Genomic DNA, 27,883 nt, shown 5'->3' with positions numbered 1-27,883 from the left:
GTGTGCGCGCATGTCAATCCCAGCGACTATTCAGCTAAACCTGTTTTCCTTCAGAGAAAAGGGGAGTCTTTATTTGGTCATCACATGAAAACCGAGTGCCATAACACCCGCGAGTAGTTTCTGTTTGCCCTAGGTGCATTCCTTGGTTGATATTTTACAGTTGTTTTTATATGATAGTGCCTCCAGTTTATCTCTCTATAGTCTTGAAGGGTTGTCTTTCACACTAGCCCACGCCCGCGCATAGGATGAAGTAAATGTTGATTATGTAATCAGATCTAAGAGCAGACACATGCCTGTTCCTAAATAACAACACCTCAACAAACTGCGGTAAGGCTCCGATAAAAGAGCGCATCGCCACATATGCTGTATTCTTTATCACACAATGTATGTACAGAATATTTTCCTTGCATTCCTGCCTCTCGGGCAAGCAAGCATGCGCATGAGACAGTCTGCTTTGGCCTTATTTGGATATGGTAATGAGGAGCCTGAGACCGCCAATAAGAAGAGAGTGTATATACACGTGACACTGCAAGACCGCTTGGGAGGCGGGGTCAGGCGCGGAGCTTAGGTTAAAACCAGTGGACAAGACACAGCGCATTCAGTGTAGGGAGAAGCAGGGACTCACTGTGAGGGGGAACTTTGTTACTATGAAACTTAGGAATATTTACAAAATATTGTAAAAATTATCAAAATCCCTCGTGAATCCATAACCTGCCCCTAGGGTTTGAGGTTTTTAGTTTAGTTCGCCCGGAAAGGGCTTCTACACTCACTATTCTTACACTTTTTTGAAAGAATGTGTGAGACAGACAGTTAGCCAGCTAGCTAGCTAGCTGAGAGGTGATACAGGCGGCAGGAGAACAAAAGATTTTTTTCCGTTTTGGCCGGTTGTACTGACACCAAGTCCATGCAGAACGTGTCATTACCATCACAATGCCCGTTTTACTTTTTCTGATAGACACGTCCGCTTCAATGAACCAGCGCACCCATCTGGGCACTACCTATCTGGACATAGCAAAAGGCGCTGTTGAGACTTTTATGAAGGTACTGTAACCACGGGACACATTAATATTGAGAGATCCCGAGCGGGAATGCAGTTCAGTTCATCGTTTTGCTGTTGCAAGCTCGCCTGTCAAAGCTGATCTCTCGATAACCGTAAATAATTCTCTACTATTTCCACAGCTCAGAGGGAGAGATCCGGCGAGCCGAGGGGACCGGTATATGTTGGTAAATTTTGAAGATGTTCCGTTCGGGATAAAGGTAGAGTTTGTTTTCGGGTCATGTCCGGCTTTACATTGCGCAGATTGACTGTCCTTCCATCGCTGCACCACGTTGTGATCACTACATCAACTGTGTAGAGAAAAATCTTCAGGAGGAGCTTTCATACCCCTTTTAAAACATGGCCGACATTTTGTTTCAATGTGAGCAGCAAGGAACTCTGGGTGTTATTTATACAGCGAGGTGATATCTAGGAGGGAGGGAGAGTAGAGGAGGAGGAGAAGCGGGGATGACAGACTAGCCTACTTTACTTCTTTAGACCAAATTGCCACTTTAGTCACTGCACACATTGCGACTTTGCTACTTTGCGATTTTCTGATCTGGAGCCGAGCGCAGCAGCCTGGTAGAAACGGATCAACGTCCTGTGGCTGCAGTGCTGTCAAATTATTAGTCTGGGCAGATAGAGAGGAAGCGACCTATTTAGATATTTATTAGCTCAGACTCTCAATAAAACCAGTGAAGTTAACCACTAGTTTCCTTAGAAGTTGCCTGCTGGTCACAACAGTGGGGTAGTTATTTAGCTTTGTGCATGTTATTAACCAGCTGCTATGTTGTGTTTTGTTTGGGTTTGTTTTTTTTGTTTTTTTTTAAGGCTGGATGGAAAGAGAGCCATGCCACATTCATGACAGAGTTGAGGAACCTCCAAGCAACTGGACTCACAACTATTGGCCAATCCTTGAGGAACGCTTTTGATTTACTCAATCTCAATAGATTAGTGACTGGGATAGACAACTATGGACAGGTATGTAGCAATGAAACAGGTGGAGAAGAAATCAGGCTCATAAAGTGCTAAATGCCCAAACAGACCCACTTCACCCACCCACCTACCCCCCCTCACCCCACCCCTTTCTGCTATCTCCCAGTCTTACAAGCATCAACCACTTTCATACTGTGGACCCACACATCCTCAGCCATACGACACAATCATGACAGCAAGTCCAAGCAGCAGGAGCAACGTAGCTTTCTTATTTTCTTTCTTCCCCCATCATTGATTAGTAACTTTAGTTTGTGTTACATATGTCACTGCTCTCATCAAGGACATGGAATTATTACACCTGTAAATGAGCTTTTAAGCAAGAAAATGCATTATGTTTTGAAACTAAGGATCTATTGCAGGCTCTGTCTGCACAAATATGCTCTGAAAGCTAGATGCTTTTTAAAAATATATATATATAGTTGTATATAAACTAGTGTAGGCTTGTGTCACTTCAGCTTTATGGCCAGTTTGTTAAAATGCACTGGATTATTATAAGAGGTGGTTCTAATATTTATATCTATTATTTAGTTCATAAATGGTCTGGCCACTCTGTGGTGTGTGTGCACGTAAACACAAAGCTAAACATAATTTTAATCAAGCTGGGAGTTATTTTAGAGCTTTGGTATAAGACTTTTGCAGTTTTAACCAGGTCAGTCTAAATTATGTAGTTTCAAGCCTGTCAGAGGACTTTTGTGCTTTTATGATGAATCACTGGGCAAGGTGGTAGAGCGGGTCATCTACCGATCGAAAGGTCGACGGATCAATCCCCGGCTCCTCCCGTCTATGTGTCAAAGTATCCTTCGGCAAGATCTTGAACCCTGTTGCCCCCGATGCATCCATCAGAGTGGGTGTGCGTGAATGTTTGGCGGAAGTGCTTAGCTGTAGATAAAAGCACTGTATGAATGTGCGTGTGTTTCTGATTGGGTGATTGACAGATGTAGTGAAAAGTATTTTGAGTGCTCAAAAGTGAGGCGACAGGCGCTATATAGCAGTACCAGTACCACGGATCTGTACCATGATGAACATACTCTTGTGTTTTTATCTTTTGGTTAATGTGAATGCTCACTGATGCTGAGGTTGAAGACTGTCGCCCTTTTCTTTGTTTCGCTCAAGTCTGCTTCAAAAATGGGGATCCATCTAACAAGACCACAAATGTGAGGATATTGAAAAAAGCTCCTGGATACACGCTGACGGAAAAATGTGGTTTACTTTAAAATTATCGATGTTATTCCAGTTGTATTGTGCAGCTTAGAAAGATTTCCATACTGCAGCTTTACGACACAGTGGGCCTGATTTACAGCTGTAAGCTATTCACATAAAACTCATTCAGACTCAGTATCGCTAAGAAATATTCTCCAAGCCCACAAAGTCTGGAGCTAGTACAGCGTGATGCTGGCCAAGTTCCCTCTTCAATTTAAATCCAGTATTAGTAGCTAAACGTAGATTTGCATGATAAAGTTTCAGACCACCACTCTTATGCCAGCTCACTGACTCATGTGTAACAGATGTTCAGATCTGCCTTTAGCTGTGCAGGGTTGGACAAAGTGACCAGAGAAACTTGACTTTGGTTTAGTCTCATTAGAAAAAGAAAAGCTGAAGCCAACAGAAAGCATATTGCTTGCTATTCAGCATCTCACCTTCTTGAGATTTTCTCATCTCCTGGCCAGCGTTGAAACTGAAATGCAATTTTTTTTTTTTTGCATATGAAACAAAGTGGTCATTATTAATGTAAGCTGTGAAGTCTAGCCCATACCCAGTTAGAGTGGTAGGTGAATCTGCACGCTTGTGGTTGATACAGAATCTGGACATCTGTTTTCCTGTGCGGAGGTAAGTGGGGGAGTATGGGAGCAGTAATGAATGTTTAATTAGGCATTTCCTGAGTAATAAACAGAAGATCCCTACCAGCCCAGGTAATGCATACATGCAGCATGCATAATGCATGTCAGACACTCTTTGGTCGTTTGAAAAAAAAAAAAAATACCAGCGACACCGTCAGACTGTCCGATTTTGAACACACAAGCCAAGGTCGAGGTTACTGCGTCCCGCGCTGTCACTGCTGACCTCTAATTACAGGTTGATTTGACAGTGGCTATAATTTAATGACTAGTTCTCCCTCTTCTGCCTATTTCCAGCAGGAGGCTTGGCAATTACTAGTATGGAGTGCATGTATGTAGTTTATATATGCTTAGTATGTCCTTTACAAAAGTGGAGTTATTGTGAACATGGGCTGTAATTTAAAATGTGAGCCCAACACAAGTGTTTGGTACTCCTAGAGGATATTTTAACGTAACAAATGTGTGGGCAGGAAATGCTGGTAACACTAAAAGCTAGAGGAATCAATGAACTTGAGTCAAAATCTAAAAACCTTTCAGTACGTCATCTAACTGATTACACAAGTGTAGTGGTGCTTAATAACTCCCGTAAGCTGTTTCTGCTGTCTTCTGTTTAGTTACATTTCCTTTTAAGTGAGGGTTTACCATTTAACCAGAGAAGCGTTTCAAGGGAACTAGGAAGAGGGCACTTCCGCATGAAAACACATCTAAAATGACCGTGTGTGTGTGCGCTTTTCTTCTGTTTTCTTATTTAAAGGGCCCTTTGTATCATAAGTCAGTGCTCCATGTCGTCCAGCGGGTGGAGCCCTGGGGGGTTAACGGGGGGAGATGGGGGAGTTAATATTGCCCTGGAGTGCCTCAGTCTACAGTAACAAAGAGCGCTCCAGGTTGCCAGGCATCTGAAACGACTCTCCCCTGGGAGATGAAGAAGGGTATGGAGGTAGAGGGGGGAGACGGCCGGCGGGTAATCCTGACACTGATCAGTTTCATTAAGAGCAATGAAAGAGCAGAAGAAAGGATGAACGTGAAGAAATGATATGGCCAGTGTTGTTTGGTGGTAAGTTAGTGTCAGCTGGAGTGATGGCCGGCGCTTTAATGGATCTCCATTATCATGGCATTGTGGAAAGCACATCACAGTAGCGGTAGCTGACTGCATAGACGGGTCTTAAACATGATGAATTACCTATTATTTCTCCATTTACTAATGTAATATCTCATTATCATCATTAACCAGTTATAAGAAATGCCCACTGTGTTTTCTTCTCTTTGAAAGCACAAAGAGATGTCTTCAGATGACTTGTTTTTATCTTTCAAATTACCCAAAATATATAGATACTGTCTTGTCTTTTACATGAAAAGCAGCTGGGCACATTTTGAGAAGTTGTCAAAACGCTTTATTCTTACACCGGCTCCCCTGATAGGCTGTCGTCATGTGTCATCTATTTTTAGTAGTCGCATTTGGCTTTATTTAAGCACGAGTAAAAGCTCCGGCAGCTGATATGACATGGATAAATTCATCGCTTGACTGGCAAGTTAGCCCGATCATCAAGTCAGCATGCCAACTAAGTGCTCGATATCATGAAGGAATTTTTGAGGGGGGGTTGCCAGGTTGTCATGGATACCTGCAGCACAGTGGGGTCTTGGTCGTATCCCGCTCTGTTTACTTTGGGCCGTTTATGTGACTGGACAGATGCATCATTCAGCAGAAAGCGCAGGCTACAGGTAGAGCCCAAACAGTGTGGCTCCACGTCCATTAATAATGGCTCTGCTGTCAGAACAGGAGGCCCTTATGGAGTCACTGTGACTCTGCAGTGAAGTCCGGTTTGCTGGCAGCACTTGTCAGTCTTTGTTGAGGGTTTTTTTGTTTTCTTTTTACGCTATTACCTCACCTAGTGGCTCTGTGGAGATCCCACAAGGCTGATGCACAGTGATAAATGCAGTGCTGCTCCAGTTTAATTTCATCAGAGTGGAGCGCTGATGTCATGAAATATCATGGGGTCCAGCAGGAAAGAGGTTTCGTGTAGCTCCTCGGATAATGAGCTCTGCTGTTGTGGAGTATAGAGTGAACATATACTGCAGACACTAAATACTGAACTCTTACTCTGTTTGTTTTCCCTTTGAGTCAAGGTTTTCTATTTCACACGCTTCTTAAATATGTCCCGTGTAATTTATCTGCTGTTTGTAATGATGCATTCACGGTGCTTATTTATGCATTGGATCGCAGAAGGCCATAAAGCCACACTTGCTAAATACAGGTATTAATGGTGATCACGTCTTTTGTAAGCACAGTTTTAACAGATGTGAGAACAGCCCCCCTATTTTTGTGTCTTGTTTTTTATAGCTTGTTTGTGTCTTTCTCATTTCTTTGTGCAGGGTGACCCTAAGTTGCCTCTGGGAGTCTGAATGCTGAATTAATTCGGCATGGTTTCGTTTTCCATTTAGTCTTCAATATGTCCTATTTTTTTCTTTTCTTTTTTTAGGGAAGGAATCCTTTTTTCCTTGAACCTGCCATCATCATCGCAATTACAGACGGCAACAAGTTGACCAGCAGCGGCGGTGTCCAAGATGAGGTCAGCCTGCATCTCCAATCAGGAGAGCGTTCTGTTTGTTTGGGTGATACTTTAGGAGTCTAACCGCACCACGTCAAACTTTACCAAACCCTCGTCCTTTGACTGTGATTAAGATGGCTAAAGTTTAAACCACAGAAGCTCTACTGTGAAGTGCTTTATCATATTGTCCACTCACATAATAACAAAGCTACTTTTCATGCTTAGAAGTGTTATCAGTAGCTTTGTTATTATTGTCTTAGAAACAGAGAAGTTTGATGTACTTACTTATTGATTAATCATTTGGTCCTAAAACATCAAGGAAGACAACTTCCCCAGCTGACACATTCAGCAGAAAAAAAACCCAAAAACCTTAATTTATTCTCATCAAAATCTAAAAATACCAATGAAGAGTCTCATTTGAGTCCAACACCAGTAATATTTTTGGCATTTTTATTGAATTTATTAAAACAGCTACTTTTTAATCATTGATTGCACTTCCTGTTTTGACTGATTAAACACTCTTGAAAATGTAGAAAATAAAGAAAAATCATTGCTCAGTATGAAAATGCACTATTTTTTTTCTTTACAAATGCAGTAAACAGTCATGTTTTCAACCTATGCAAACAAAAATTATATAGGCAGTTACTTTTAAATTCCTTTAGCCCAAATTATGACAAAGGGTATAACTGCAAGGTTAGAAGTGCGAGCTGAGCCCTCCGTGCCACTTTAATACCCTGTAAATGAAGGCACTTTATCAATACCGCCGTAAAAGTGTTGTTCATTTACTGCCCAAGTTTCCCCACAGTAACCTAAAACAAACGGCGATATTAGAGAGAACAGCAACACAGTAAATCTGTTCTAACGCAGGTCTGTCATCTCATCCTGTGATCTGTTTCATTGTCCAGCTACATCTACCTCTGACCACGCCGCTGCCGGGCAGCGAGCTGACGAAGGAGCCGTTTCGCTGGGACCAGCGTCTGTTTGCTTTGGTGCTACGTATCTCCGGCAACGCTTCGGTGGAGCCCGAGCCCCTCGGCGGCGTCCCGTCTGACGATTCTCCAATCACCCCCATGTGTGAGGTCACTGGAGGTAGGCGGACTGATACGAGCTGCTGGTTGTTGTATACTTACAGATCAGCTCTGACAGGCATTTCTCAGCTTTTAAGTACACTCGGTTTGCCTTTTGTAGCTCTGGAGTTTATGTACTGATTCATATGCTTTATATGCCGAAGTTTCAAAGATGATTTAAGAGCATTTAAAGACAGGACAGGTTTTATGGAAGAGCTGCACCATGGGTAATGCAGTCTGAAGTGCTTGTCGGGTACTTCACTTTAAGTTGGTGATGTTAAGGAGTTGTTGTTTTTTTTTTTTTAAATTATTATTATTGTATCACGCATGGAAACATAACCAGCATACAAGGAATTACGCAATTAAACAAAATAACATAAGCCATGTAGAGTAGGCTGTAGACATACATTTTAAATGACAGCATGAACAGCCTAAGATTAAGAAAACCATTTTACTGCTTCAGTTTAGTCTACAGAAGTAAAAGCTCCTTATTCTGAGTGAAAAATAAACAGATCAGATGTTTTCCTCTTGGAAGTGTCAGAAGCTTAAATTTTAAAGCAGAGCCCACTTCAACAGGGGACAGCCCTGAGCGGTGTCTAGGCACTGTCTTGCTCAATATTCAGAGTTGTGTTTTAACAGCCCAATGCAGCTACACTGTGCTCTTATTTTAACCCCTGCTGGAGCTATTGTGGAAGGGTTAAGTGCTTTGTTTAAGTGTACTTGGGTAGTAATTGCTGATTAAGGTTAGAATGACTAGATTTTCCCACCTGGTCCATAATCGGACTGCCTTTGTCCTGCCTAAGTCCTGTCAAGAGACTTTCTAGCCAGCGATTTTGATCTGTAATCCCCCCATCTCCAGCCAAAGTCCGGCTGCCAGAACATTCACTTATAGAAGCAGACTTTTATCCCCTCTGTCTCCATTCCTCACGTAGCTTTGTTTTGAAAGCAGCTGGCAGGAGGAACGAACTAGAATGATGCTGATGGCAGGTTAAGATTAACCCATGCACACATATAGAGAACAGAGGACTCCAAAGCTGCGTGTCGCAGCCGGTGGCGCTGAATGCAGAACATGACACAGGTCCATTGTCAGCGGCAGTCTACAGTACATGCTGCCTGTCCATTACTGCTGATGGCAGACCTGACACAAAGCCACAGCCTATTGAAATGAGCGAGTGAATGGGTGCACAACAAGGTCACTCGAGGTGAAGTTGAATGACAGGAAGGCTAAGTTAGACTAGTCAGTTGTAGCTTTGAAAGATGGTTTTTCTGACTTTTTTAATTTTACACATGCGATTGATGGCGTGACAAAAACAGCAAAGAGAGATTTTGACCTTTCAGAGTCACATTTCATGCAAATGCACTATTTGCATGTAGTGTAAATGGCTGATATGGCTGCACAAAGATGAGCAATATGTAAAGAAGAGAGCTCTTGAAATTGCACTGCACCAGTAGCAAAGCACTTCATAAACAGTGTAATGTAGTGATCCTTCTTAACCCCTTTTATTCTTGTTCATTTGATTTCTCTGACATTGAGGTGCATTATATAAACACCAAACTGCTGCTGCTGCAGTTTTTGTTCTTTAAACACAAGTTTTAGTGGGAACTTTTAATCCTCTGTGTCTCTATCTGTAAGTTTCGGAGACAAAGATTAAGTCTAGTCCTAGAATGAGTGAAGAATTCGATGAAGCTCTTCATTGGAAAAAGGTCTGAGAAATCTCAGCTCAAGTTATTTATAATTTTTGGTTAATTGTGCTACAGTCACACCAGAGAAATCAGTTACTGGAGACTCCGGCATGACTAAAATTATTGCATGCAATGAACTTGAGATTGTGTCTGAAATGGTTGCTGCTAAGACGAGGTGTACGAACACTTCAAAGAGACTTTGGTGTGTCAACGTAGAGATAAAATGTAATAAGATGGAGTCGGTCTGCTATGAGTTTGTGACTCAATGGGTTGAAGTTAAAAAAAAAAAAAAAAAGACACACTGCAGACAAGTTGCGTTCATTGTTGCAGACTGACTCGGGTTGATGCAGTCTGTCTGCATCTATATTATTTCCAAACCTTTGTCAATCTCTCTGAGATTAATTGCAGTCAGCCCGAGTCGGAGCGCAATTGTTTGGAGACAAGTTGCATCCCACTAAGTAACCTGTGCGATCACCATGTGTTTGAAAGTCATCACCCAGAGACTGAGGGTGGTGCACGTTCGACCTCTGGACGAGTTGGTCGCCAAATGCAAACATTTCAATGAGATGACCCAGCAAGTAGCAATTTCTTTTTCCCCCTAGTTTCGGTTAGATTGTTTTCCTATTTTTACCCTGGCACCAATCAACAGAATTATCAGACTTCTGTATTTTCCCTCTTCTGACTCACAATTTTTTATGGCTCATTTAGTCTGCAATTCAGTTTTAACCCTGTTCCAGCAGCAGCATGCAACTTTTAGCAGACAAGCTCTAATAGACCCACTGTACACTGTCTGACCTGCACCAAACAAAGCAAAGAAGACACAATTAGAAACTAGCTTACGAAAAATGTGGAACATTTAAAGCCAGATGTTATTTCTTAATTTGGTTTCTAGTATCTGCTCTAAAAAGTACAACAAATTATTATTAATTAGGAGGGGAAAAAATCACATTATAATGTCAGGATCTAAGTGGGAGGGTCTAAATAGACAGCTTTTTGCTAGGAAATTGACAAAATGTGAAAGCATGGTGAAAATGCATCCCGTGTTGTTTCTGCTGCTCCCAGTTGGCCCACAAATTCTATTAATTAAGCTTTTAAACGGCTAAACCAAAAAACATTTGAAATGATCCACAGTCAACCAAGGAAAAACGTTTAATTTTAGCAACACCATTGACTCGCTCGTGTTTTGGGATATTTATACTTACAGACGTGTGTCTTCGTTACAGGTCGTTCTTACAGTGTGTTCTCCCAGCGTATGTTGAATCAGTGTCTGGAGTCTTTGGTGCAGAAAATCCAGAGTGGAGTAGTGATAAACTTTGAGAAGACGGGACCTGACCCTCCTCCGCTAGAAGGTAAGACACACCTCTGTTTGTTTGCTTTTGGGTTTTCTCAAGTTGAATTGTCTTTTATTATAAAAGGAGCTTTTTGACATGTGCTGTGCTGCATGCGTTTGATTAGTAGAGGAGCTCTTTGCTCTCTCCCACTTGGTGTTTGTTTTAATCCATTCTGAGCTTTTCTTTCCTGTTTTTTCATAAACATCTGGTGGGTGTCACTGTTTAAACTCCTGCTTTCATATTTAACTGCTGACACACTTGTCTGATGGATTTTGTTTCATGCTGCATTTCATAAACCCCTTGTTTTTTTGTTTTGCTTTGCTTATATTCCTGCACAGACACTCCAGCTGAAGTGGTGAAGTCTGGTCCGCAGCCTTGGCACTGCTGTCACAAGCTGATCTACGTACGACCTAACCCTAAAACTGGTGTTCCCATCGGGCACTGGCCCATCCCCGAAGCCTTCTGGCCAGACCAGAACTCCCCCACATTGGTAAGAAAGTTGCAGAAGAACCGACAGAAATATGAGATAAGAAACCGGTATCTGTCAATTTATGCAATACATAATCTGTGTTACTGCAGCAGATTAATGAAATGACAACCTAGCTTAGTAAAATAAATATAATGTCACAGAACAAAAGAGCCCAAAAAGGTAAAAATAATATTAAAGAAGAGACTTTAAAGCCCTATAGTTCCTTTCTTGTATTTATATATTGGACAGTTTTACTCTTGACAGCAGAATACACTTATAATTCTATAAAACTTAACAAAGATGTACTTTATTCCTAATTATTTTTTAATAATATAAGTCTTAATAGCCAAAAAGTGACCATATTTACAAGACTGGTATAGTGTTATTAGCTACGGCTAGCATGCTTGCTTAGCATGTTGGCCTTAGTGGTGTGCTAACCAGTGTCTGGCTAGTTTTATGGCTAATTTGTGCTAAGTAACAGACTAATAAGTTTTCAACATTTCACTCTCTCAGGAAGTACAAACTTCCTGATAAATAAAATACTTCCTTTAAAAATGCTCTTAAGGTCTCCAACAGCAGAAAACATCACCCAGAGGTTCAGTTCATTGACTTATATTAGCTGAGGTGAGGCCTAGCAAACAAGCAAGTACAAGAAGACAAAACTCTGTAATTTTGTTATGAAGGGGATAAATGGCTACAGGGTTTGTTTGTTCTTTTTGTTTTTTTGTTTTAATTTTGTATCAGGCTTTTGTAGATGTCATAATTTAATTGCTAACACTGGTTATTTTAGTGGGAGTCAGTGGGGACTGACGCTCTTTTAGAAGCAGCCTGCAGTGATACAAAGTAGCCGTATGCTCGATTATGAATCTTAAAATAGAAAAAATGTGAGAACAATAAAAAGAAAGGCACTTACTAAGTTTATTTTTTCATGTTTATTAAAAGGAAAAACAAATCCATTATAGCTGTAATGTGCCTTCAGTGGCCATTAGACGATAACTCCTCCACAGGAGTTACAGGATTCAGCCCCACACATTGTCACTTTCATTAAACAACTTTTCTTCTTCCTGTTTGTTTAACAAGAATAATCAGTCACACTAATGTAACAGTGCCACACTCTTATTAACTTTAACCATTTATTCCATAGCAAACAATGACTAACTCGTGATAACACAGGGGTGACGTCAAACCGGCTGCAGTGATGTCACAGCTACACGAATGTGCAACAGCCCAAGCACAGATGAGCTGTAATCAAAATTAAACAAACAAAGAAGTACTCATTATGATAGATCATGCATTGCATGTTAGCTATCATTCATAAGCTTTTCCTCTGCTCACACATATACTCTACACTTTCAGTAGAAATAGAAGCAGCAGCCAGACGTGATTCTTTTTTCCCGAACTGTATTCAGACGGTCAACTTTGCGCATTGCTTAAACTTAGCTTAGATTAACAACACCTACTGGTGTTATTAGGCGCCAGCAGGTGTTGTTGATCTTCTTTAATATTTACCATAACATTGTGTATCTCTTTCTGTGTACCTTCCCAGCCTCCCCGCTCAGCCCACCCCCACGTCCGTTTCTCCTGCGTGGATGCTGAACCCATGGTGATAGACAAGGTACCCTTTGATAAGTATGAGCTGGAGCCGTCGCCCCTCACACAGTACATTTTGGAGAGGAAATCACCGCACACCTGCTGGCAGGTACAGCACCATCACAGAAACCACAGAAAATAACAGCTGTTGAGAAGAAAGTTTGGCATTAAAGCAGAAATCTGTGTTTTTAATCTTTACAGCCAGGTAGACAAAGAGGATTTTAATCTCTCACACATGGAACGTGTTACATGCATCCTAACAGCAATGTGATAAGTACTTGATTAGATGTTCAGACATATTGAGACATTGATGTGTGGTTTCAGGTTTTCAGTGTACCAAAAAAATAAATAAGGGTGGCAGCAAATGAAGCGATGATTCGATAGCCCGTCGGCATGCACAGACTGAGCTTTAGCACATGTGATTAGATCGAAACATCTAGTCTCTGCTGGTACCCGCACACCAAGCTTTACCTGGTTTGTGGCAGGAACCTGAAAGTAAAGGTTGTCTCTGTATTCATCACTCGTATATTGATTTTGGTGTTTTTTCCCCATGTTTGGCATGAGTCCTCATCAGAGATGAGGTGGCAGACTTTCAGAATGACTTTTATATCAGCAATTACAAGAATCACGCAGTGAAAATATTTTCCTGACACTGACCAGATGCAGCGTTATGATATTGTAGGGCTAATAGTAAGTGGTAAGCAAGGAAGTGAAATTTACTTCTGTAGGATATTTAAAACCAAAGTGGCTTTACACTAAAATAAAATGAAACCTAAAAACAACTCGGACAGCATCAGCTGGTTCTGTTTTTGTTTGCTGATTGAAAAGTTCAAATGTCACAACTCACTTCCTGATTTTTCTCTTTCTGTTTTTTCAGGTGTTTGTATGTAACAGTGCCAAGTACAGCGATCTGGGGCAGCCGTTTGGTTACCTGAAGGCCAGCACAGCTCTAAATTGCGTCAACTTGTTTGTAATGCCCTACAACTACCCCGTACTTCTTCCGCTTCTGGGTAAGACCTGTGCATCCACCTCATTTTTACTCTCGCTGTAGGTGTTGATGGAGAGTCTTTGTTTTGGGCTTTAGAAAATTTAAATGATCTGCTGCAATAGCAAAACAAATGACTATTTTTTTTTTTAATTCAGTTTTCTTAATAAAACATGTTCCTAATTATTGAATTTCTTTGTGTGATCTGTGTTTGATTGTTTTCCACAGATGACTTGATTAAAGTGCACAAGTTCAAGCCTACCATTAAATGGCGACAGTCCTTTGAGAACTACCTGAAGACGATGCCTCCGTATTATATTGGGGTCAGTGGCCTTATTATCACTCTTCAACTTTTCATTAATGGCTTTTTTTGTGGTTGTTGTTGTTAATGTACGAAGCTGTGCCTGCACTGTTCTTACTGCTGTGTTATTCTCACAGTCGCTAAGAAAGGCTTTAAGAATCATGGGAGCACCGAACCTGCTAGCTGACAACCTGGAGTATGGTCTGAGCTACAGCGTGGTTTCCTACCTGAAAAAGCTCAGTCAGCAGGTTAGTTGTTAATATTAAATCTACTCCACAAAGCTGTGCTTGTTGCAGTGTCTGTCAGTTGTCAAGCCTTTCTGTTTTCACTAAAGTCCACACTGATGGATTTTTATAGTGTAATTTGTAGTTTTGGATTATTTTGGGTTTTTTTTCTAGTTTTCTTAATTAAAAAAATAAGAAAAGAAAAAAAGATAAACACCAGTTTAGTTCAAATGTTTTATCTCAGTTTGATTAGTATTTTAATATCTTAATTTTGGTTTAGAAAAGTAACTTTCAAAGAAACCTGGTTTTATCATGACATTTTTATACTCACTGGTCGCTTTGTTAGGGATATCTGTTCAGTAAGGGATATATCTAATCAGCCAATCACATGGGAGTACCTCAGTGCATTTAGGCTTGTAGACGTGGTCAAGGCAACCACTCATTATTATCAGGGTGTGCAGAAGAGCATCTCTGAACGCACAGCACGTCATACTTTGAATCAGATGGGCTACAGCAGCAGACGTCTGCACTTGATGTCTCTCCTGTGGCTAAGAACAGGAAACTGAAGCTGCAGCTCACATGCACTCACCAAAACCGGACAATAGAAGATTAGGAAAAGGTTTCTTGGTCTAATGAGTCTCTATTTCTGTTGCGACAGTCACTGATGGTAGAGTCAGAATTTGACATAATCAGCGTGAAAGCATGGATCCATCCTGCCTTGTGTCAGTGGTTCAGGCTTCTGGTTGTGGAGTGATGCCTGATTTGGACTTCTTCAGGGAGTCTTTGTAGAGCCTACAACAGAACTTACATAAGTGGCTGATGTCATTGCCGACATTTATGCTCGTGTGTCCCGGCAGTCTCCCTCCAGGAATTTGCTGAGATTATAGTCCTTATATTAATGCTTTGATTATTAATCCTTACATTGAGATGACGATTGTTGTGAAAACTCAGCTAAAAACTGCACAGGAGGAGTCGACTGCGCCAAGCAGCCCAGTCATAATAGTTGTGGGTCACGTCGACCTGGCATGTTGTTATGTTTTTCATGAGGTTACGCTCTAGATCATAAATCCTCTGTAATGGTGTAGGAGATATTTTCTTGGCTCCCTTTGAGCCCGTAGTACCAACTGAGCATCGTTTAAACACCACAGCCTACAGGAGTGTTGTTGCTGACCATGTCCATCCCTCCTCCTGACAACACACAACCTCACAAAGCTCAAAACATCTCAAACTGGGATCTTGAGCATGAGTTCACTGTAATGGCCTATTTGCATTGTCCTAATTTTCTTTAGCATTGATTAAAAAGTTAAAGGAAAAAAAGAACAAATGGCTTTAAATAGAAAATCGATATCCACGTCAGTCAAATCATCTTCTTTCATTCATTCACTTATTTTTACTGAGTGCTTTAAATTGCACTCAAAAGACATTAGATTAGATTAGATAGAACTTTATTAATCCTTCGGGTGGGTTCCTCTGGGAAATTCGATTTCCAAAAAAGCACAGCAACGACCGAAGTTACAGAGTTACAGAATATTTTATTTATATATATATATATATATATATATATATATATATATATATATATATATATATATATATATATATATATATATATATATATATATATATATATATATATATATATATATATATATATATTATACACAATATACACAATATAAATAAAATATACGAAGGGGATAAATAGGAATAAAAATACAAGTGAATTGCACATTTCAAGTATTGAGTCTATTGCATGACAGGCATTTGCAGAGAACGTCTGTTAGCACAGTTATACTTGATGAATAGATGAACTGAAAATGCTCCACTAGATTTAGACTTTGCATCAATACACTGTCAACTGAAACAAAGTCTCTTGGCTGAGTGGGGGGCAGCTTGTGTACGAGTCCACGGGCTGATAAATCATTTTGTGCTTTGTGCTGCTTTTCTCTCTGTGTTCAATTCTCTGTCAGCGGCTACATTTTATGACAAAAGAACAAAAATGTTTATTGTGTTGGAAAGTGTCACAGCGATACCATCACATCCTTAATTTCTAACTTACTGTTATTTTAATGGTTATTTGGTATTAGGCACCAGCTGTTTTTGTTGTTGTTGTTGTTTTTTTAATGCAAATATGTTTTATGCTATTACAGCTGTCTTTCCTTGTGTCAGTCATTCTTTGTACAGCAGGATAAACACTTATAAAGCAGCTTATAGCTTTGCACAGCTGCATTGTAATGCATTTTAAATCTTATCTTCAGTTTTACGTGTTGCTTATTAAGTTCCTGCATTTCCTTTTTTCCTGCTACAATAATCAAGACACCAAATAGGAAGGCATTTCTGACCAGAAAACCTAATTTCCTCATATTTTCAGACAAAAATCGAGTATGACCGTCTGATCGCTTTGATTGGGAAAAAGCAGCCACCGGAGCCTGGCCTCAAGGTGCGATGGCGAGGCGGAAGTATATCTCTAGCCCAGCGTCGGGACTTCATCCAGCAGCTACAGAATCTCACAGGAGAGGCCCCAGCCCTGCCCATGGAGCTTAACCCCAAAGAGTTTCAAGGCTTTCATCTGGCACTGCTCAACAAGGTAGGGTTGGATTATTATCTGCATTTCTTCAACATGATCACATTCATCATCGGGAGCTGTTCTGACATGATTACACGCATGAGCATTGGTTTTTACTGTTGAGCGACTGTTTAGATTCAGTTGGCAAGGAGTTCCTTTTTGAAATCTCACTCTGTGCTCAGATTCTTCAGGCTTCTCCCCAGCTGCCCTCCTGAGGCTTATAGCATTGCTGTGTTTTTATGTAGTTGGTTTGAGCACTTGAGGGCTATTGAAAAATGGTCCACGCTCTCAGAATGCATCTGTATATCCACTCTCCGGTGTCGAAACTACAGCGGTGTTTCTGTCTGCTGTCATCCTCAGAGCCTGAAGCCTCAGAGTTTTAGGAATCCGTACGACATCCCCCGCAGCCACCTGCTCGACCAGCTCAGCCGAATGAGGAGAAACCTTCTCAACACCAGCGTCTGCACTGTCAGAGGCCACGACTCCGGTACCCCGCTGTGCAAATCATTTTCCCCACTTATTTGGCTGTGATTATGCTACGTTGTGAACATAATTTCAGCGTAAGAAGCAGGTTAGATGTATTGCTGTTCTTTCCATTTTTGACAAAGCATCTGTTTCCCTTCCAGACCAGCTCCACAGCGTGCCAATCGCCCAAATGGGAAACTACCAAGACTTCCTTAAAGCTGCTCCCCAGCCTCTTCGAGACGCAGACCCCGAACAGCCCAAACGGTTGCACACATTCGGCAACCCCTTCAAACTAGACAAGAAGGCAAGTCTCTTTTTTACTCTTCTCGTTTTCTTATTGGTTACATTGACAAATGTAAATTAACCACTGAAAAACACTCCGATGTACCATTTTCCTCACTTTCTTTACAGGGCATGATGATCGACGAGGCAGACGAGTTTGTGACCGGCCCTCAGAACAAGGGCAAGAGACCTGGCGACAGCAACAACGTGCCGGGCGGAGGTCCAAAGAGACGCCGGTGCATGTCACCTCTGCTGCGATTGGGTAGAGCCTACACCCCTCCAGTGTCCCCATCTGCGAGCCCTCGACACTCAGCAGGTACGATCTAAGAGACAGTCGCACATCTTTTCTACTAATACTGTAATTCTTAATAATGACTGATGGCATGCTTCTAGTGCCGAGTGTACAACCAAGTGTACTGGCCTAATAATGATTCAGTGATTATGGTATCTTAAGAAAAAAGCACTTTTTTTTTTCATAAATTTAGAGAAATTGGTCAACAGAGGGTAGATTTAACACACAGAATATAAAACTCAAGGCAGGAAAAATGTGGGGTTATGGCACAACCCGTCCTACGCAGCCGATCTGGATTACAGTGAATGTTTTTGGTTTTTTCCACCTTTCTGTAGACATGGACGTTAACGACGGTGCACCAGAAGCAGACCTGATCATCAGCCACGTGGATCAGAACCACTACGGCTCAGACCGGAACTCTGACTCGGAGGTGGACCGTCCCTCGAGTCCCACCGACCTTCAGGAGAACCACACTGCTGCGGATCCTCAGGCGATGCGGCACAGGGATGAGGACGAGAACGGGCAGACCCATCCAAGCGAGCTGCCACTGGGCAGCGAGGGAGGAGCGGAGATGGTGCTGATGGACGACCAGGTGCAGCACTACATTACGCCTTCAGCTCTGAAGAAGCACATTCACACCGAGACGACGAAGGTCAACAATGAGCTCAGGTCGCTCATCACCAAGGAGATCAGAAAACCTGGCAGACGTATGTATCCAAACCTGGTCTATAGGCAGGGAGGACAAAATAATAGAAACGGAGAGCAGCTACCACTAACTTTAAAGAGCTTTTTTTTCTCATATGTAACCATGGTAGCATCTAAAAGTCACAAGTGTGATTGAATCATCACCTAAACAGAGATTCGAAGCTTCAGCTTTTATTGCAGGGCTGCTAAATTGAAGATGCTGCTTTGTATTTCATTCTTCCTCGTTACATCTTTGCCTTGTTTTTGTTCCAGAAGAAACCACATAAATGTGGTTTTTCATGGCACTTAAGCTTTGGTTTGTCCAGAAGCAAAGCTGTTTTTCTTAAAAACAAAGCTAGGAAAAACAGCAGGTATCTGTGTGTAAATTTAAAGAAGCAAACTTTTTTTTTTCTTTCTTTATCTCCTCTGTTGATTTGACCGTACACGTCAAACTAACATTGGACGTCACTCTGGACTTTGAAAACGTGCTGTGGAATGTTTTTTTTTTTTCTAGTTTCCTTTATGAGTGAGAACGCCTTTTATCTTGTTTATTATTAACATTCAGCTGTACACATACAAAGATTTGATTCAGTGGATGTGCTCTCCTTGAATCGACTGAACCTCGTTCGCTTTGCTTTTTCTGTTTCAGACTACGAGAAGATTTTCCTCCTCTTGAAACAGATCCAGGGCACTCTCGACACCCGGCTCATCTTCCTCCAAAACATAATCAAAGAGGCAGCCAGGTACAAAGTTCAGCCCTCCTCCTCTGATGTCAGAGCGTTATTACCTCTCCCCTAATTTTTTTCTTTTTTTTACTTAAAATGAGCTGCAAACAGAAAAAGGGGACTGTCTTTCTTTATAAGCTCTCTTAAAGTAAAGAGCAGCTGTATCCTAGCACCAGGAGTCGGCATTTAAAACATCTGCAGTTTCACGAACCGAACAAAATGCAAAGAAACAAAAACGTATCATAATTTTCTGCTCATGATCTCCTTTGCTACAGAGTTGTTTTTAAAAGGCAAATGTTAACACGTGTCATTGCTTCTTCTTCTGCAAAGGTTCAAGAAGCGCGTTCTCATCGAACAGCTGGAAAACTTCCTCGAAGAGATCCACAACAGAGCCACTAACATGAACCACGTGGACACGTTCTAACGCGAACTCATTCCCAAACTGAACTTACTGGTAACCAAACCGGGCAACCCTCCACATCCCCCTCAAACCACCACTCCTACTGTACCAGGGGCCCCTGCAGAGATGAGACAAGGCGGCATCCAGCTCCCAAACCATCGCTTCTTCACTGGACTCCTTCATTCATTTAATGAGCATTATGCTTGTGTTGTTTGCACAGTAATCCTCAAAGACAGTACTGACCCTGAGTAATGCAGATGCATTTTTCAGACTTGCAAAAAAAAAAAAAAGATGAGCGAGGAAGCACATATCGCTGCAGGTGAAGTGTGAAGGTGAAGGCCTATGCAATGACGTGTTTGTCCTGTGGACAGTTTGTACGGGAAGGTTCTCTGAACCCGTCCTCAGATGTTGCCCTTTAATTATTCAGCTCCCCTCATCAGATTTTTCTTTTCTTTTAACAAATGTGAGTGGTTATCTCTCAGACAGGGGTGCTGAAATAAACAAGGGCATTTCTGGAGAGGGTCAGATGACAGCCTGTGTGTGGATGTAATGTCACGTGACAGTGTGATTGGACTGATAATGAAGGGTATATCGGCACGTGTGGTTGTATTTTCAGACAACTCAGGGTCAAATGGGATCCAGGGGAGATGCTCATGAGAGACTTTGCTCAAAGTCACGATTCAACTTTATTTTATTTTCCCCCCCATGGTGTTATTTCTGATTTGTGGAGGATAAGAGTCCGGCCGTTCACTTCGCAATTGTTAAAATTGACCTTCTGCTTTCCACCAGATGGACTGCTGAACTCTCGAATCAGAACAATTGGGCTTGAAACATTGAATCTAATAACGTGTAGTCTTCCTGGCAGACTGATGCTATATCAGTAGTAGCTTAACTTTTGGACTAAACCACCAGTTCCTGTTCCCTTTGCGGGGCGGGGGAGGGGGGCGGCGGCGAAGAAAACAGATCCACAACGATCGTTGCATCTGGAGACAGTCAACTTTAAAAAAACAAAACTGTCTTTTTCAAAGTAAAGTCGGGAAAAACAAAAAGCTCAGGAACTGACACATTAATGCATCACAATCAGCAATAACATCGGAGCCCTCCTCCCTGCCCTTTCACTTTTAGCCTGAAACAGCTGATATGCAACACAAACGTCTTGTCTGGTGGAGTGTAGATGAACCGAGGTGTCGGATGCCAGCCTGTCCCAGCGTGCTGGCTGCTGCCAAATAACTTAACCCAGCCCCTAAACTCCTTTTTCCGCCATGAATCTCAAAGCAACTTCTTACCACTTAAAAGCAAATGCACTTGTGTACATTTGAGAATCTTTATTTATGTAATTTAAAATGAAAAAAAAACAGCCTTTAAACTTTTTTTTTTTTTTTAGGTCAGGCTTGTTTAATGTTCTCCAATTTACACAAATAATGTCTAGAGGTCAGGAGTTGATTTCAGACTCAGAGGGCAGCCCTCTTCCGCTCCCTCCCTCCTTGGACAGGGACCAAAATCTGCCATACTTGTCTTTGTTTGTGAAGAGGCCGCTACCAAAAGAGTATTTTGAATACACTGTAAAGATGTAAATAACCCTAGAGTACTATTTAAAGAGAATGTTCAGTGGGAAAAAAAATGGCCTTTTTGTAAGTATTTCCATGAATAAAGCTTCTATTTTACACTGTGAAGGGCCATGTAAATAAAGTGTTCTGTAAACATGCGAGTCTGCCTGCTTTTATTTACGCACGTTGGCCGTTTCGGAAACGTCGCGTCAAATGGAAAGAGGATCGAAACACCGAAAGTGTAAAAACATTAAAATTTTATTTACAAATATGTACAAAAATAATGTCCCTCTTCCTGACGTGTCTGTGGAGCCTCCATTTGGTCCACAAATAAATACCAGTAGTGAAATGGGCTGCTGTAGAGGTGAATGTGAGTGGCGTTTAGGTTGGACGGTTTCAGGATGCTTGGTCTGCTGGGTTCATTACTCGGCCCATGAAGAGGATGGATCCTGAATTGGAAAGCAAATAAATATTTTGCATTAAAGGATCATGTGGAATGCTAGTTAAGCACTAATAATTATAATTAAAGAGATATAGGGAGAAATTGCACTGATGCAGTCTTTGTAGATCAACTTAGTGTGTTTTTTGATATCACCACTAGAGGTGGCCATATCAATATATTCAAATCCTTCACGATTGTTTGGAAAATCATGCAGAGAGCAAGACTGGCCTCAGATAAACAGAGGTACCCTGCAAAAACTAATGCTGTAATTTCATATCTTTATCCATATTCATGACACTCACTTTGTGACATGATCACATGAACTAACTGCTGCCACCAACCCAGTGATTGGTCTTTTCGTCCCTTGACGCTTCATGTCAAACTCTTGGCTACATGTTCCAGTCTGAGCTCAAGGGGGCTGGACCAGTAACGCCACTGCATCCTGAACTAATGCAAAATCCACAATATGCATACTGTAAATAAGCACGAGTTGGTATAGCTTACAGTCATACCAGCCCAATTTTGTTTATCTCAGAAGCTAAGCAGGGTTCGTACTTGGACTGGAGACTAACTGGGAATACCAGGTGCTGCAAGCTTTGCGAGCAGTTGTGCTTCATGCGCTAGTCTACCAATTGGAAGGTCACGGATCAATTCCCCAGCTGGTATAGAAAGAAGTGCTTGTACGACTGGGTGAATGAGGCTTGACGTAAAGAGCACTTTGAGTGCAGTTACTGTAGAAAAGAGCTATAAAAGTATCAGTCCATTTACAACTATGGTGTTTCAGACAAATAGATCTCTAAAAAACAGGGTGATTTCAGCTGCCTCCACATATACACAGAAGTATTTTACTTCTTTATGATTAATAAATTATCTGCAATTTTCCCACTGCAAAGCCAACCACAGCCTCCAGGTTCTGGCCCCAGTGGAAGGCTTTTGTTTCGTCGACCATACTTGTATATACGAAAACGTTACTCAAGCATAAGTAAATAGTGCTTTTGTTGGAGATTACATCAGACGGTACAAATCTGATTTGCAATACTGTGCCAGTTTTTTTGTGTTTTGCTCAAATGTGCAAAAAAAAGGGATAAATACCTGTTTTAATGTGTCGAAGCAGAAATAAGAAGGGTCGGTCCGCCTTGAAAACAGGAGCCCGGGATCTTTTGAGTAGCACCATAGCTGTGTGAGTAAAGAGTGCGTTTTAACAACCTTATATGATAAGCACTCATTATTGTTCCACTATTGTAACAGACATTACTCACCGGTAGCAGCAGCTGCCTTTGTTCCATCCTCTGTGACTTCTATTCTTACTTCATGGAAGGCATCAGACACATAAAGACCCTCCTCTGCTGGAGGGAGTAAAAAATATTGAGCAGCCGTTTGCATGAAACATACAAAAAAGCTTTTGAAACAGGTATTTTGAACGTACAAGCTGACCTGATATTCCAGTGAAGTCAGCTGCTGTCGGGTTAAAGGCGTCACTGACGCCCAGAGCAGGGAGCACCGACCTCAGGTTGAATTTGTTCTGCATTTTAAATCTGCAAATACCAGACGGAGACTATGTAATTTGCTGTTTTATTTTTCGTTTTTTCTAAACGAAACCTAAAGATGGTTTTCAAGCACAAAAGTCTGTAATCTGCTGCACCTCGGCAGGAAGATGTCCATTTTGGTTCTCCGCAGGCCGCCGTCCCAGGATGCCAGCTGGCGTGCAGTGAGCTGGGCCTCGAGGGAGGACAGCGGAGTCTTCCTCTCACTGGGAAGGACCACCTGCAGACTCAGGGAGCGGCCCAGGTACGGCAGCTGCAACACGGTGTAGCGCTGTTCTGACGCTGTCCTGAATTGACCTGCCAGAGAGGTGAACAAGTTCAAGTGTTTACAGTTTCCATCAGATCTTTTGGTCATTACATGCTTTGTTTAGCTCCTTCTTGTGGCTGCTGTGCTGGGTCTACAAACCTGTATTTATGTAAGCTTATAATATTGTAAACATACACATACATAGAAATAAACCCTTTTATTTTTTAACTAAAGCTTTTATTAATAATATCAAATCTGACGGGTTGAGTGCAATGACAGCAAATGATTGATGATGAAGAAATGGTTCAAAGTTCTTCACTTCCTTTAAAGTACACGATGCAAAAGGTTCTCATGAAAACAGATACGGGGCAAAGCATGAAACAAGCAATCCAAGTGATGATCGGGACTGCAATGCCAACCTAAATAATTTAAGAGTTCCAAATGTTAAAAGAAGTTTGGTCATCAGTAAACTCCTGAGGGGACTTTTAAGATGAGTTTCACCAAACTGCAGTGGTGTTTTGTCTTAGATACAATTATAATTGTAGCAGCAACAGCACTTTTTCAAATTTCTATCAGCAGACCACATGGGAACCAGTTGTAAACAAAACACTGATATATTAGCGCCTCATTAAGGTTTAGCTTTTAAATGCATCTGCACCTGGAAACAGGGTGGGTAGATAAGAGAGTGGGTGGGATCTGAAGCCTGTAAGTGTCAGTGAAACATCGCCTCTTACCAAAGCTAACCTCTGCGGCCTGATACATCATGGGCACCTTGATCACATTCCCATCTGAGAGCACAAACGGCAGATTCTGGGTGTTGGTGAACATGAACTGCTTCTGCCAGACGCCCTTGAAGGCCACTGTGTTGACCAGGGCCACCTGCGGCCGGTGTCCCCACCAAAGAGCCTCTGCTTGGGCCTCGCCCGAGCCTGACAGCTCACCGCTGACGCTTCCTGCCAGGAGATGCCATGACTCATCTGAAACGCACAACGGAAGGTCAATGTACAGACCACCTGACCTACAGGCCATGTAGCAGATAACACAATCTGTAGAAATGTTTGAAAATGGGTTAGAAATTCATGTTTTTTCTCATAAGGGTTCCAAAGAAACCTCTGCTTTGAAAATTGGAATTAAAACTGCTTTAATATATTTTCTAACACCAGGGGGCAGAGGAACGCCACGAGCTAAAAATAATATCTCTCTTATGTTTTTATTGCCAACATATTAGGAAGCCGCTGCCCAGCAGAAAAGGATTGTCATCATCTCAGTGAAGTCAAGTTTTAGTTTTAGTGAAAGCACACTTAGATCAAGTCCTCTCACACTGACCACACAACAGCAAAGTGTGCTTTCACAAACAGGAATGCACAGGATGTGCATTAAACCAAAGCACTCTGAAAATCTCCACATCAATGTTAATTTTACTGCAGGATCCATGCCACCCTAATCTGTGTCAGCATAAGAGTAAAAGTTAGTGGGAGCTCTGTCTGGGTTACCTTGCTGGTGTCCCGCTCGCTCCGGTTGGCTGTGGGTTTGATTGGGCTGGCTGAAGTTGGCTCGGACCACGCTGGTGTTGGCCCACTCTGATGCAAGCTGTGTGAACCCAGGCAGGAGCTGGACACCACTCTGGATGAATAATGTGCAGGTCTGCTGCAGCCACATGCCCTGGCTGTTGTTGTTCATGTTGGCCTGGGAGTGCGACAGGAAGTCTTGTACGTGGGCATCTGCAGAAAAGGAAGACACAGATGTTTTTTCTACCCAGCTGTTGTCAACTACAGCCAGACGAGTTAGTTAGTTAGTTAGTTAGTTAGTTAGTTAGTTAGTTAGTTAGTTAGTTAGTTAGTTAGTTAGTTAGTTAAAATGATCTACACACAAGTCAAACACCGCTTTTCAGTGCTTGCTCTGAAAAGAAACCCTTCTGGAAACACGTCTTGCAATTCGAGCACCTTATTTGTGCACCTATTATTGTAGCTTTTAATGAACTTTCACTGCAGTGGTCACAATGGCATAAAGATATGCATGTCTAGAATCACACCTCTGGGGATTATATCTACAGCTATCTTTGCCTTGAATTCTCCCACTGATTTCAATTCAGGATTCTTTGATGACCATGTCTTTCGGTGTCGTGGAAATCCTTTTTATTTCATGATGGAAGCTAAATTAGAGCCTAAAGTCATCACTAGGAAGAGGTGGAGATAAATCCCCAGGTGTAATTTTCATTTTGTTTGTAAATTAAACACCTAACCTCTTGACCCAAAGGCCGAGCTGAAGAAGTCGTTAATGAGATTAGAGTTGGTGTAGAGGCAGGTATTATGGCTCCAGACACCACTATGCTCTGCAGGGCAAACAGCAGCAGGAGCACTGCTCCACACCACCTGGTACCAACAGCACTGAGGGCCACCCTCTTTCAGCCTCTTTCACACAGCATAAGGAGCCTCTAATGCCACCTGGATAAAAACGTACATTTCCATTCCTATATTTAAAAATTTTAAAAGAGGAAATATCAGAAACCTACCATTCACATTGTAGCCCAGTGTTCCCTCCAGCTGAGCAAGTGTGTTGCCCCTGGCGCCAAGCTGCAGGAGCGCGAGAGACAAGGAGACGCTAACTGGCGACACGATCAAGTTGGAGTTGTTCTCCGTCTCTGTGAGAGTCTGGTAGAGGCTGATGGCGAACCTGGTGTGCAGCTCCCTCATGCTGTCCTGAAGGCTGTTGTTGCAGTAGCTTCTCTCCACCAACCAGAAGCAAATGATGAGTGAGGCCACTGGCAGCCGACACATCTCCTCAGTGCTGCACGAGAGGATGTGTCCACAGGGTGCGACACGCGGACAAAAGCACAAAATTCTGGAAGATGAAAAAAAAAGAATTAAAAAAAACTCCAATGCAGCAATGAAATCAAACAACATGCAACTATTTAAGGGTTTTATGTTTTATAGGAATGAGTGGGACACATTTTAACCACTCTATCCATCCCAGACAGGTGGGTCCGCTGGGATTCCTGCATCCTGCTTGTGGATCACTCAGTTATCAAATGTGGGAGCCTACAACGAGCTGGCATACAGCAAAGCAGACCTGCACCACTCAAAAAGGGAAGCTTTAATATTACCTTTTCATGATGCTCAGTGTAGTACTTTCTCCATATAAGGGTAAGCAGATTTGGCCTATCCTGAGTGAAAAGCTGTTTCTGGCAAGCTGCCACAATGAAATGATTTTCACATGTCAATACATGACTACAAATAATAACGAAACCCAGTTTAGTTAATGTAGGATTAATACTGCAGATTTCTCTCAAATAAAAAGTAAGATTTTAAATTTAGGACATTCCTTTTATTTGGAGATCAAAGTGTTGAAATGCATCTTTCTCTAAGAGGTAAAAGTAAAATATGTCAGTGCTGCATTTTTAAGGTACACTTTTGGATGGCTCAATGCATTTAACATGATAATTTTCTGTTGTGATGATAACTATCGGTGCAGCTGTGTGTCGTACCTGCGGACAGGTGAGGTAGTTTCCGTTCAACTGTTCTCTGACTGGACACAGACCATTCAGCCTCTGGAGCGGACCTGTGTCCTGTCTGTCCCCTGCCGTCAGTCACTGTCCCCCGGCTTCCTGTCAGTAGAGTAACCCCTCTTCTGCTCTCGGCTGTTAGCCTCTGGTTCAGTCTGAAGCGGTCTGTAGTCATAAGACCGTGTTTAAAGGGGAACGCTCCGCTCCGTGTTTGTGGTCTCCGTCGGCGATGTCCGTACCACTCGTCCGGGATTCCTACCTCCGCGGGGCTATAAGGAGCCAGGCGGAGGGAGGCATGTCACCGACCAGCAAATCCCAAACCAGGCAGAGAGGGGAAAAAACACCCACACACGAGTGCACAGAGGGGCAGGCATGCATCTGAAAATGCTACTGTGAAGACTCCTAATTGCTTACTACTAATAAAAGTCAAACACATTGAGGGATAAACCGTTAAAAAATGTATTATAAATAAGCTAGAGGCGAAACAACAGGCTGCTTAAAGCATGTGGCTTACGAATAGTTCAGCACTTTGGGAAATTAAAGTATTTCTTTGAGTTATTAGTTCTTATATTAGTAGTTAACATTGGTAGCTTTCATATTTGCCCTTTAGTGCAGCCCTTTAGCATAACTGGTACAATAAACAGCTAGCCTGTCTAAAAGTATAAAAAACTGTATGGCAGTAACTCTTTAAGCCCACCAGTGTTACTTTTATACCACACAAAAACTTTTATGTTTGCAGTAAGTTTCTTTCTGATTCACCCTAGCTTCCTGAGTCATTAGTTTAGGACTTTTTGTGTGTTTAGCGTTTTTATATACCTGTTTTAGGACAGTACATTATGATTGTCACAGTGGGGTTTAAGCTTTTTCATTGGCAGGTGTTTCTACAAAGGCAGCTCACTATTGTTGTTATCTGTACATGGACATGGCAGAGTTGGTTTTCTGTGCAGTACAGGCCAATAAAGAAGATTGTGCTCGAGGTCTGTTGCTTTATTATTCTGTTTTTAAGCACAGAGTGAATAAGCAAAAAATACCTTCTACATCAATAAAGTGGTGCACGCTAATAAGCATAGAAAGTATAAAACATGGTTGAAACAGTCATGGATTGGCCTCCCCAGAGCCTGGAC

The 27,883-nt window shown here is 41.9% G+C and overlaps 2 protein-coding genes across 4 annotated transcripts; one reads left to right on the top strand and one right to left on the bottom strand.

Annotated features, from left to right (window-relative positions):
* The first annotated feature begins 580 nt into the window (after nt 1–580).
* On the top strand, nt 581–21,182 carry ints6 (integrator complex subunit 6). Its single transcript, XM_082507398.1, has 18 exons — nt 581–1,041; nt 1,180–1,257; nt 1,868–2,017; nt 6,345–6,434; nt 7,319–7,502; nt 10,387–10,512; nt 10,833–10,984; nt 12,510–12,662; nt 13,431–13,563; nt 13,767–13,861; nt 13,977–14,087; nt 16,435–16,650; nt 16,990–17,116; nt 17,256–17,398; nt 17,506–17,692; nt 18,004–18,375; nt 19,002–19,095; nt 19,408–21,182. The coding sequence occupies exons 1-18, from the start codon at nt 931–933 to the stop codon at nt 19,499–19,501; spliced, it is 2,616 nt and encodes an 871-aa protein (XP_082363524.1). The 5' UTR covers nt 581–930; the 3' UTR covers nt 19,502–21,182.
* Nucleotides 21,183–21,305: 123 nt separating this feature from the next.
* serpine3 (serpin peptidase inhibitor, clade E (nexin, plasminogen activator inhibitor type 1), member 3) lies at nt 21,306–27,883 on the bottom strand. 3 transcript variants are annotated; one of them, XM_082507403.1, is made up of 9 exons: nt 26,742–27,883; nt 25,770–26,098; nt 24,751–24,978; nt 23,992–24,234; nt 23,109–23,307; nt 22,901–23,001; nt 22,726–22,812; nt 22,559–22,642; nt 21,306–21,473 (listed from the first exon to the last, which is right to left on the bottom strand). In XM_082507403.1, the coding sequence occupies exons 2-9, from the start codon at nt 26,032–26,034 to the stop codon at nt 21,421–21,423; spliced, it is 1,260 nt and encodes a 419-aa protein (XP_082363529.1). In that variant the 5' UTR covers nt 26,035–26,098; nt 26,742–27,883; the 3' UTR covers nt 21,306–21,420. The 3 variants fall into 3 exon arrangements, with proteins under 3 accessions (XP_082363529.1, XP_082363530.1, XP_082363531.1); XM_082507404.1 differs by having other exon boundaries at nt 22,726–22,809; nt 26,742–27,882; XM_082507405.1 differs by lacking the exon at nt 21,306–21,473 and having other exon boundaries at nt 22,893–23,001.

The sequence above is a fragment of the Aulonocara stuartgranti genome (genome assembly GCF_965226115.1).
Source record: "Aulonocara stuartgranti genome assembly, chromosome: 16".
NCBI lineage: Eukaryota > Metazoa > Chordata > Actinopteri > Cichliformes > Cichlidae > Aulonocara > Aulonocara stuartgranti.
The sequence above is the reverse complement of the archived record's forward strand: the minus strand, read 5'-3'. Positions and strand labels throughout refer to the sequence as shown.